The sequence below is a fragment of the Vulpes vulpes genome, chromosome 7, assembly GCF_048418805.1.
Source record: "Vulpes vulpes isolate BD-2025 chromosome 7, VulVul3, whole genome shotgun sequence".
NCBI classification, from domain to species: Eukaryota; Metazoa; Chordata; class Mammalia; order Carnivora; family Canidae; genus Vulpes; species Vulpes vulpes.
In genome coordinates, this window is record NC_132786.1 from 113,261,081 (window position 1) to 113,273,564 (window position 12,484).

Here is a 12,484-nt window from a genome sequence, read left to right on the forward strand (position 1 = left end):
TTACTCTTCTGTGACCACCTGTTGAGCTGGTTCTCCCCGGCACTGGTAGTCTGGGTTTATAGCTAGTTACTTTCACCTTGGCCTTTTGGGGTGCAGGCTTTGGTAGAGCCAGGGGGTATCAGCTTGTGGACAAGTCCTATAATTGCCCCTACAAGGCTTAGGAGTGGTCTATACCTTGACCTTCTCTAGGAGCAGGGCTACCAATTTCCTAAGCAGCAGAACCAGCTAGAATGGGAGTGCTGCATATAAAACCTGCAAACAGGGCAGCCCGGGTGGCTCAGCAGTTTAGCACCGCCTTCAGCCCAGGGCAAGATCCTGGAGACCCGGGATCGAGTCCCACATCAGGCTCCCTGCATGGAGCCTGCTTCTCCCTCTGCCTGTGTCTCTTCCTCTCTATCTCTGTGTGTCTCTCATGAGGAAATAAATAAAATCTTTAAAAATAAAATAAATAAATAAAACCTGCAAACAATGCCAATCGGATATCCATCTCTGAGATGAGAAGTGGATCACAGACCTATAAATATGGGGATAGGGATCCCTGGGTGGCTCAGCAGTTTGGCGCCTGCCTTCGGCCCAGGGCATGGTCCTGGAGACCCGGGATCGAGTCCCACATCGGGCTTCCTGCATGAAGCCTGTTTCTCCCTCTGCCTGTGTCTCTGCCTCTCTCTATCTGTGTCTCCCATGAATAAATAAATAAAATCTTTAAAAAATATATGGGGATAAATAATATGTCCAGTGAGAGGGAGAGCCGATTCACTGTCTGTGTGAGGAAGAAAGTCAATCAAGGTGTGTGTGTGTGTGTGTGTGTGTGTGTGTGTGTGTGTGTTGCCCAGATCACTTGCCCTATTTCCTGGTCAGGTTAAGAACCAGACTATGAAGATTTTGTATATAACTGGTTGCATTGAGTAACAGTAACCTTTAACTCTTCATTTTGCCATGGTAGAGTCTTTATTCCAAATTTCTGGCCTCTGAACAGTTCCAAGTTCACAAGGGAGGTTTCACCAGTGAGTTTTCACCAGTTAATAGCAAACAGAGGAAAATACAAACACAGCTGTGAATTTTTAATAAAGCTAATGTGATTTAGTAGATGGGACTGTGCTATATTCCAAGATTAGGTCTCTCTTATTGTTTTTCATGATTAAGAGCCCATTTTTAATGAAAGAAATGTGATATTAAATTTTAGTTAGATCTCATTTTTTAATGGAAGACCACCACGAAGAGAAGAGTATCAGGCAGTGCCTAGCTCGGTGGTTCTTGTTTTCATGAGCGTGCATCAGAATTGCCTGGAGAGTCTCTTAAGACTGAGATGGCTGGCTCCCAAACCCAGTTTATGATTCAGTAGGACTGGAAATGAGGCCAGGGAATCTGCATTTCTAGTACATTTTCAGGAGATGCTGTTCATGGTCCAAGGACGACACTCAGAACCACTGGTCTGGCTTGTCCATGGTGGAATGGGGAAGGCTTTCTGAGACCTGAAGGGAAAGTCCTCATTAGGGCCAGAACCCCAGAACGCTGCCACAGTAGGGATTCACAGACACTACCCCAGACTCTGCAGTCATGTGTTTCAGATTTCCTTCTCCTCCCACTAATAGGTACCGATGATGTGGGCCAGGGAGGCAGTGCTCCTATGACAGCAAACAAGCTTGCTTCTGAACTAAATGACCCTATGAAGACCAGAGTCTTCCATTTTGCAGCAGGGGCGAAGAGAGAATGTTCCAGCGTCTGAAAGTGTCAGGAATTTCTCACTGTGGTTATTTGTTGCCTTTAGTAGCCATGGGCTGCAAGGAAGGCAGTCCAGAGCTGACTTCTGTGGGTCCTGGGGTGATGAAAGGAAGGGTGCTGGGGCTTGGCATAAGGATTTGATCTGGGCAGCATGAGTTTTGAAGGCTATTTGAAAGTGTTTTTTTATTTATTTTTTCTCACTCTCACTCTTTGATTTCTCTACCTGGGATATCCTCTGAGGTTATGTTCATTTTATCTCATTCCTCTTCCAAATCAATTCATGACCCTGGTGTATTTTAATGTTTCTTTAATACCTGATTTAACTTGTACACTTAATATTGTCTAAAAACCTGGAACCTGGCTTGGTGTTGGGCTAAAATAATCTAGTAAATTACTGACTCTTCAAAACATACATGTTAAAACAGACACCATGCAGAAACAGCAAATAAATACAAATAACATGTATTTCAGGGAATCGTTAGCTGACAATGGACTGTAACTGGTCATAGATTTTTCTAAGTTACTTCTCCTGAAGTAGGTTAGCCATACTGGGGTCTGCCATTAGCTCTGCTTTATAATTATAGGATACACTGAACTATAATGAATAAATGTGCTAGAAATCAAGCACATGATTCATGAGAAATTATTTCATCACCAGAATAAGACAACTGACAGAGTCAGGCTTCTATTGTCTTTGCTTCTTGAAACAGCACCTGGAGAAGTAGTGCAAAAGTGGATGTCTGAACCCCAGGGCTTACGTCTTTCTGGAAAGATATGTGAGCATTCCTTCTGTGCCCTCCCCTGTTCAGTCCCAAACCCCTAATCTCTCAGGTTCTTGTTCATGATGAGAATGCTCAGGCCAAGATGCGCAACAAGATGAGACATGCCCAGTGGATTTATTTGGGTTGGTCATTTTCCAGCATGCTATTTTGTGACCAGGAAGCTAAACCAACAATGCAAACTCACTCCTCCTGCACAGGAGAGCCACTTACGTTTGTCCTGCAAGGAATCGTGGGGCACTTCTCCCTGAGGACTTTCTTCCAAGTCTCCATAATGCAGGACCTTGTGGTTGGGTGAAAGTCGACAGTACCAAAATTTGTCTGAGGGAAAAATACAAACACACAAATTTATGAGACAGGTGATTCTGAATTCCAAAAATATCGACATCCTTATTTTCTAATAGTCTTGCCTGGAAGCGCAAGTAATGCATTTGATTTTAAGTCTTCGGGAAGGATTGAATTCTAGAGCCCTGGGCGATGAGTCCCCTTTGGATTTTGATATTTAGTTGGCGCTGTCCTGCTTAACCACTGGGGAGGTTGTGAAATCCTTCAGGAATACTGACACCAGGTTTTCTGAGGTGGTGGTTTCCAGAGCATCATTTCATTAATATCTATAATGACTATGGGGGTTACCACTTGTCCACTTAGGCCTGGCAGATGTGGGGAGGGAGATGTAGAAAAAACGGCTTTCTTGGAACTCTTCTCCTTCTACATACCTCTCTGAGATTTTAAGACTGTTGAGATAGCTGTATGCCATATCTTAGTTGGTATACCAGACCCCCATCCCTGGGGCTACTACACACAAATTAATCAAAGAATGAATTGTCAGGATACTAGTGATACACACAGGGGTGGAATTCATGAGGAAATAATCTAAATAATTCAGGGATTTATCCAAAGCGCGAGGATATTCACAATCGTCTCCTCTCTAATTCCTAGAGTTTATTTCTCTAAATAGACATGACTAGAATTGGGCTAAAGGGTACAGTCTCCCAGTTATAAAATGAATAAGACATGGGATGTATTGTATAGCATAGAGAATGTAATTGGTAACACTGTAACAACTTTGTATGGTGACAGATGGTCACTATGCTTACTGTGGTGACCATTTTGTAACATATATAAGTATCAAATCACTATCTTGTACACCTGAAACCAAAAACATATATAAAATATTAAGACAAAACCAAAGAAATAGGCATGACCAGGGCCTTAGGGCCATTATTATAAGTAACTCCCTCACTTAACCTCCTCTGCATTCCCATGTATTAAAAATATTTGAATAAGCCTGTGAGGTAGGAAGGAGGAGGCAAAAAACACTTTTTATAGATAAGGAACTTAAACTGTGACAGCAATCTTTGTGACGCTCTCAAGCAAGGCTGTGCTTAGACGCCTCTTCCCCCAGGAAGCCCTCTCTGATTACTACTGAAGGGACTCTCCCCATTCTCCTAGCTGCCCCAGCATCTTCCTTGATTATTGGTACCCCCATGTTAAGCCTCTTGGTATTTCTCATCATTTGCCACAAGCCCCAGGTAAGCAACTTGCCCTGGCAGGTGTACTGTGAACAATTACTGATGCAAGAAGACTCAGGATACTCATTGAGCTCGGACAGTGTGGAGAAGCCAGGGCTCTCTAATGACAGCCACTGTCTTCACAATTGCACGGTCCCAATCCCTTGGCACAGTGTCTGGGATGTAGGAGTTGTACAGTTGGTGTTGGCTAAGTTGATAAATGAGGACCCAAGGAGACTTGGTCAAAACGCTTAAGGCACAAAGCATGCATGACCTTGAAAGCATCCGTACGCCCCTCTGTGCAGTTATGCAGTTGGCGACCATGGTGGCCTTGGTCAAGTCACCTCATTATTGTGTCTGCAGATGTATTGTTTTGAACTATTCTAATTAGAAAGTGCTCTGTAACATTGTAAGGAAATTGTTTTCCTATCTAAAATTGCCTTCATGCAAAACTTGTGTTTTAACTAGGACTCCTGTAATAGAAAAGTAAGTTTTATTTATTATTTTTAAGATTTTATTTTTTTATTCATGAGGGACACACAGAGAGAGGCAGAGACATAGGCAGATCAAGAAGCAGGCTCCCCACGAGGAGCCCGGTGCAGGACTCGATCCCAGGACCCGGGATCACGACCGGAGCCGAAGGCAGATGCTCAACCTCTGAACCACCCAGGTGCCCGAAAAGAAAGTTTTAAAAATGGAAGGAAAACCACACAATGAACAAAGAAAACTCCCAAACTTGATCCACAAAAGTGAAATGCCTCTGTGATTCCTATCTTCCTCATCTATAAATAGGGTTTGAGAATTCTTGAGTGCAGTCCGAATATGGCAACCCATATATTTAAAAAGAATATGAATTCTGGTGGAAAAATGCGAGAGGAAAGGAAAAATTACTTGACGGCTAGGGCAGCAGCTGGTCTTGCTCAATTTTCAAAATTAAGTTCTATCTATACATACAACACAGGTCATTTTCCTGGGAGAGTATTTCAAAGGGAGAAAATAAAGTTACTCCCTGAATAATTTCCAGTCATTTCAATTAGGCAAACATATAATCATCAATCCTCCACGAGGAGAATACATTTGGGAATTGGACTTGTGATTCACAACAGGAATGTGAATTCCAAAGGAGCCGGCCGTGCTTTGGCCGTGAGCATCAACAGTGCTCTTGGGGGGCCTGCATGATGGGCTGCGTAGCTTCTTCCTCCCCAAAGGGAGCTTTCAGCTCGTCTAAGTGGCCTGCGGAGACTGTGCAAAGCCAGCTGGAGAGATTTACTATGATGCTTCCTTCCCGACACCTCGGCAGTGGGAGTTTTAGCTAGTGAGCAACTGAAGGGTGACCAAAGCTGGCAAGGAAGTCAATGAGCTGTGCCCTGGGACACGCTGGTCTTATTCTGAGTAAGGGCCCAACCTGTTCTCTCCAGGGATCCCTCACTTCTTAAGCTGGGATAAGCTCTAGGGGTAACGGCAGCAACCCAAAGCCCAAGGGTCAATATGACGCAATCAAAGATCATTCATTCTCAGGATGCTGGGGGAGCATTACAAAATTTAAGTGGCACAAACAGATAGATTGTGAAGTAAAATGCACAACTTATATTCATTTGTAAGTCTTCCAAAATTTCTGCCGCGTATACTTTCAAGGGACTTTTATTTATCCAATGAATATTTGCAGAGTGCCTACGAGGCAGGCGCACGGCAGTCTACTGGGTACAGCAAAAAGTCATCAGTATGAAAGGCAGACAGATGTGAGAGACAAAAGCCAAGAAGTTGAAGGACAAAGAGTTCCCCAGGTTCTTGGTGGCAACTGAGAGAAACATGGTGGAAACACCCGTTTCCTAGGTTTGGGAAGTAGGCTTAGGGACTCAGCAACTCTGTACCACAGGGAAAAATGGGAATACGGAAGGTCTCTTGTGCAACATATTCTCCAACTCAGAAGCTAACAGAGAACAGTGGCCAGTTATCAGGGTTCCTGGAGGCAAAGCAAGCATCGTCTTTGCAAGGTTGCGATGGCCATTAGCTGAAAGGGAACACAAGAGGCTCCCCAGAACCCTGCCATGACAATAGCAGGTGCACAGCTGATGGAATTTCCTCCTTCCAGAGGCTTAGGTTCTCTTGACTTTTATGACACCACACTCCTCTGGTTTTCCTCCTACCTCTGGCTGACTCCTCTGCTTCCTAAGGAGTTCCTTTTTCTCAGTCTACTACTAAAATGGGAGAGAGCAAAAAAGATCTGCACGTCATTGATGTAAGTGATTACTTTGTTCCCATCAAACAGGAATCTTGGATGGATGGCAAAATATTAGAGATGGGGCTGAAAAGTCTTGGGGAGGCTGTTTTGCTCATAAGCCAATGGGTAGGTATCATGCCAGTACCTTCCTCAGGATAAAGGCTGGAGTCATTAGCTCTGGGAAGGTTTAGAGGCATCATAACTGGTGTATGTCTGTCTCCAAGGTGGAGCTGCTGTAAAGGACAGCAGAACTGCCAGCCCCGAGCAGCACAACACGCTGGCTCATCGCAGGAGACAATTTTAGTGTCAGCCAGCAGCAGCAGCTTGATTTGCAGTTTCTTTTATGGTAAGAAAAATGTGTATTTCTTTTCAAAACCCAGCATGATGTTACTAGCTCCTCAATCCCTCTGGGCAATGAATGAGTGGATCGTGTCACTAAAAGCAATTAGTAGGAAGCAGTGAGAACATTATCAAAGATTGTTTACTAGCATTTAAAGAATAAACAGGAGTTAATAGAGAGGTCTTCCAGCCAATTACGAGTGTTAGCATGCTAATAGCCATTTCTTCATTCTCCAAATTCAAAAACTGACAATGGAGACAATTTTGTGCTTCATTTTCTCGTTCTATCTCTGTACGCGTGCATTTGTGTGGGTGTGCATGTGTGTGTGTGTGTGTGTGTGAAGAATCAGAAAAGAAAGCCGGTTTTAGAGCTCACAAGCCTGGTGAGAAGGTCTCCAGGGCTGATTAAAGCTATTCCCAATGTCGCATAGATCATTATGGAGCTAATAACCACTGACAACTGTAATTCTTGCAGCTCTGTGTGATAGAGAACTTTCTGAAATGACAGAAATACTCTGTGGATACTTATCCAATAGTAGGAAAAGAAGTTTCAAGTTTTATTTAATTTCAATTAAATGAGCCATAGGTAGCTATATCCAATAGGACAACTGGTGGTTAATATCCATCATCAAGGCTAGAGACATATTTAGGGTTGGCCAGCAGGACTGCAGGGCAGCTGGGCAAGTGGAATACCAGCTACTATTGTTGAGTGGGAAATGCTGGGCGGGTCAGTGGGGCACAGGGCACAGCAGGAATGGAGTCTTGATCAGCTCTGCTGTGGACTCAGGGGCACATCTATGTCTTGGGTACAAAGCCCCTGGTTGGCAGATAGGTGCTGCCCAGGGGGCCCTGAGAGTCCTGTTTGGGAAGCAGGTGACTTTCACTAAAGTGAGCTCTTAGGGCACTTTCATCAGGATTTTAGAGCTTTCCCTAGGTTAACCTAAAATGTGCAACATCTTTAGAGTGTGCAGGTCTTTTTCCTGCTCAGGCTTGAAGCTTTGCAAGTCATAAAACACAAGGGACCCCAGCAATGGTTTTAAAGGGAAATGTCTTCTTTGAGGGGTGATGAGATACCAGATTCCTCTGCTGGTCCAGTAAAGGAAGACAATGAATATAGGTAGAGACAGAGGCCCATCCTGCCTTCCAAATCTTCCTCATTTCACTGGACAGTCTTCAGAATGAGAGATGGCTCCCTGCAGACTGCTACTTTCTTTCACAACAGAAGATGACTCCAGAGCCCCAAATCCTTTTAAAGATGGTTTGGCCTAAGTGCTGCTTTGGAGTCATACGCACCTGGCCCTCACACAGCAGTTAAGTGGCCGTGGCCAAGTTACAAGAACCTTAGGGATTCTGTTCTTTTGTTAAGTAATGTTAATTATTATATTAGTAAAACATATATAAAATCTCCATTTCTGCACCCTGCACAGAGGTGGCTCACAACTTCCTGTTCTTCCAGTGAATGGCAACCCCTCTTGTCCACTCCTGCTCCCTCCACCTTCCAAGAACAAGGATTATCTCTTATTTCGATCTACTGGAAAGTGCTCTGTCCCTGAAAATCAACTGGATTTTCTTCCTTTGAAAATCCACTGGATTTTCTTCCTTTGAAAATCCACTTTTATTTATCCCTGATTTTTTAAAAAATTTTTTATAAAAAAGGGTTATGATAAGGTTTAATTATTGAGTGAAAACTTCAATCAAGGATAGAGGAAGAAATAGGCTGCTCCTAACAAGAGTTCATTTGGTTACCATGCCTGAATATACCACTTGGCTCCAGGTTTTCTTAGTGAGCTGAAAGACCAAAGTAAGGTATATCACCGCTGGAAGCAGCATGGAAACATGCCAGTTCCTCAGGGGCATATGTTTTGCTCACTTCCGAGTCCCTAATTAAAAGTTTATCGAGTTCATGCTTAGAGAAGGGATGTTGGCCAACAAAATGGACAACGTTTTCAACGAGAAGCAAAAGTTTCATATTATCATTTCTTGTAATGACATTCCACTGTGTAGCCCTGTGCTTTTATCAAGGCTATTCAACACGAAGGATTCTGAAAGACCCCAATCTCTGAAATGTAAGGAAAATAGCAATTCCTGGTCCTGCAGATTCTCATGATGCAAATAATGGCTAACATACACAACTTCTGGAGTTTCACCTGAATGTCATCCTGCAGAAGCCCAGGAGACACGGAAGCAGGGCAAACTATCTAATTGTGAAGGATCCGAACAGGAGCGAAGTTAGTCTGTGACACCCTTTGCCACTCTCTTGCCTGTGTTTAAAAACCTATATTCTGAGGATCTACAAGCTAAAATTAATGCTAGATATCACTAAAGAATGTTAGACAACGTGCAAAGCACTCTACTGAGTGCTATCAATGCAGGGTATTATCTAACCCTTACTTACAACTATTTGTAACTGCAGGAACTGACGTCATTTGACAAATGAGGAAATAGGACCACGGAGAGAGGTCTAGAACATTACCCAAGGCCACCCAGCTGGTGAGCGGGGAAAGCAAGGCCTTGAAAGCTGCTTGATGGGTCTCTCATGACTCACTGCCTCCAAGTTCTAATGTGGTCAGAATTCCTAGAAACCCAGATTTGTGAATCTCTACATCAGTCTAACCAAGCAGCAGAGCTGTGGATGAGGCAGGCCGGATGATGGGCAGGTATTAACTCGGGTCTTCTAGCCAAAGGCGGTGTGGTGAAGGACTCTATCTGTTCCTCTGCTTTCCAGTGCTCTGGGACAGAAAGCTCTTTCATATTATCCCCTGTAAAGCTGATACCTAAATCGACTCATCACTATCTGACTCACTGTCGAATAAGTTTAAATGGAGCGTGGCCACCATTCCTTCCCAGTGTGCTTGCTCTTTGACCTGCGATGGCACATGGCTGTTCCCTTCTGGGAGCGCCTGTGGGAGCACACCTCTTCCAAAGGGATTAAAATGAGTTTACATCATGTCCTCATGAATCTGTGTGAATCTAAGTGGAATGTTTCGATGGGGTGATAGGAAACCAATTTCAGCACTGTCTGCTTTGAATCCCTAGTTTTAAGCACATAGACCTGGTCACCAGCTCTTAAATCCATTCACCAAACACCAAAAGGCCTTCCTTTCTGCACCCAAAAGGATGATTTTATATTAAATACGGATGGCCGGGCTCTCTAAGGAGCTTGACTGATAAATGTATAATCCAGGTGCTAATAATTTTTTGTTCATTAGGTAATTTGTTTTTAGAAAACCGGAAAAATTTGCAGATAATTGGCTGACACTTCTTTAGCCAAAAAAAAAAAAAAAAAACCTCTGTCATAATTACACCTAGGAACAGGATTATTCTAGTAGAATCTATCCGTTTCAGCCTAGAAAGGGAAGACTCATGACAAAGTAGACTGGAAGGTGAAGTTGAGCTCTCTGAATTAGGTTCCGGAGGATTCTAACTGGATGTCAGTGGAGTAACTGGATGAAATGTATCTCCGTGCCATCTCTTCCCTCCTTCTCCTACTTCTATGTCCTTTGGCCAAGTAAATAAAAACTTTATAAATCATCTTATGGGAGCAATATGTCCCGACTATTGATTTTCCCAAAGGCGATGAAGAGATCAGGGATAGAATTGACTATCTGCCCACCTGGGCAAAGAGATAGATCATCTAGTCCTATTCTCCCACTATTAGTAGGTGGGAAATTGTAGCCCTGAGAGGTCTCATGTCTGCCTACAGGCAAGGCACTCAGCTGGCTACTTAGGGTTGGGAAGCCTAGAACCCAGTCTACTCACTCCCGGCACGTTGCTCTTTTCCTACACAATCTCCCAGAAGAGTAGTAGCTTCCCTCCGTTGTTGCTTTCCAAGAGCTACAGTCGTGATCACCTTCCCTCCCCAGGCTAACTTTAGGACACAGGCATTTTGTCCTCATTTCAGATAGGGGAACTGCCCATGGTCACACAGCGGGTCAGGCACAGAGGCAGGACTGCACCCATTTCATCAGGCTCCGGGGCTCTTGTCCTCACCACCACGCCCCACTACCTTCCTGGAACAGCATCTGCCCTGATGACAACATCCGATGCAAGGAGTGTGGCAAGAAAGGACGGGAGCTCTCTCTTCCGCTGTTCTCCCAAACAGTCTTTCTCGGCCCCAGCTGTAACTCAGCTCTGATTATTATTCTGCCCATTGTCTTCTCCCCTGAGGCCCCTTCTGAAGCTCACTGCTATAGCTTTCCATCCTCTGGGAACAACCTACATTTTCATTTCTCAAGGAAGCCCTGCCTTCGGAAGTTCCTTAATATGATTTTTAACCATCATATTTGAAATAGTTTTGATTTTACTCAATATCCAGCACAAAGCCATTAAGGCAAATGGCCAGGGGGATGGGCCCGGCATAAAGAACACGAAGGATGTTTGTCATTAGTGGGTGAGCTCTGTGTCTGAGCAGAGCATCTGCTCGCTGGCTTTCAAAAATATCTACCTGAGTTTCTCCTGGGCCGTAACTGGTGTTTGTTCTTGGTATAGTTGCTACTGCTTATGTGTGTTCTTCACCTCTCCCCAGATCTTATTTTTCAGTTTTATTTTCTGACTGTGTATTTAGAGGACAGTATGATGTGAATACTGTGACTTTGCAATCAGCAGCCTGTCAAGAGAAGAAGAAAGCCATCCAAGGGCTTCACTTCCCTGACTCAGAAACACGTGAAAGTGCTCCCAACCTATTGAAACTAGTCTAATGGCACCCATTTTGGCATGATATTTTGGGATTAAAATTCACTTGAGACAATTCAGAACTTCTTTTTGCAAGACTGTGAACATTGATTGATCCTATCCTGTCTTGGTTCACTGTTACTTATGTCTCCAAATAAAGTAATTTTCACCTAGAAGGGAATCAGTATGGGGGTTTGAGAATCAGGGCCATTCATGATGGAAGTTCAAACCCAACAGTGGGTGCCAGCTTTCCTGTGTGTGCAAGCTGCATCTGTCCACGACCATCCCGATACCTTCCAAGTTGGTGCTTTAGAGAATTATTTATTAAGAGTTAGTGGACAGGGTTATCTGTCAAAACAACAGCAGAGTGAGTCATTAAAAGTAAGGCCATAAAAAAATAAAAAGAAGGGCTATAGGGTGGCTGGAGTATGAATCCTTGCTCTTCCACAACTTTGGGCAAGTTGCTTAACTCCTCAGTCTTGGTTTCCTTATCTGTGAAGTGGTGTAATCACAGGGTTACCCAGGGTTACCAGGAGGATGAAATGCGTTAAAATAAGTAAAATGAGAGCTAGTACATGGTAAGCTCTCAATACATGTTAGCTGTTCTTGAACAACTACTAGGAGGCTTGAGGCACTAAATAGCTCAGCATGGCTCTTCAGTTCCATGGGTCTTCTGGTAATTCTCTGATTCTCCCTGGGAATGCATGGGGAGTCAGAATTTACCTGGGCTGCTATTCTCATGCTAAGTCCCATGCTGCATGGCCAGCCCTTAAAGCAGCACCCATGCCCATGATTCCCCGTGGAGCAGGCCGCTGCTCACCCTAGCCGAGGGCAGGGATGGCCCCAAGCACAATACCTTGCCTCCGCCGGCTGTTGAGTTTCCTAAAGCAGGTCCCCTCCACGAGGCGGTTCAGGCGTTGCTGTTTGATCAACTCCAGGATTTCTGGTTGAATCTTCTCCTTTAGTTCCCTGTGAAGGACAAACACACATTGCACAGCATGCCCTGAGAACAGTGCGTGGTTGAAAGGGCATCGTGGGCAGATGGGGCAGGAAGTACAAGCTGCATCGTCCACGACCATCCCAAAACCTTCCAACTTGGTGCTTTAGAGAATTATTTATTAAGAGTTAGTGGACAGGGTTATCTGTTAAAACAACACTATAGATTCTCTGACATTTACAGAATATTCACAAAAGCACCAGCCGCTTCAGTGACGTTTTGCTAGACCAGTCTCGTGAGAAAT

General features: G+C 44.1%; 1 protein-coding gene across 21 annotated transcripts in view; it reads right to left on the minus strand.

The window, feature by feature from the left end:
• The window catches only part of ELMO1 (engulfment and cell motility 1), a 672,133-nt gene that overhangs the window by 21,836 nt on the left and 637,813 nt on the right, over nt 1-12,484 (minus strand). For all 21 annotated transcript variants that reach the window (XM_072764753.1, XM_072764758.1, XM_072764757.1 and 18 more), the window contains 2 exons: nt 12,100-12,212; nt 2,715-2,822 (listed from right to left, as the gene is read on the minus strand). In XM_072764753.1, coding sequence (XP_072620854.1) covers nt 2,715-2,822; nt 12,100-12,212 — 221 coding nt within the window. The remainder of the gene's footprint in view (nt 1-2,714; nt 2,823-12,099; nt 12,213-12,484) is intronic.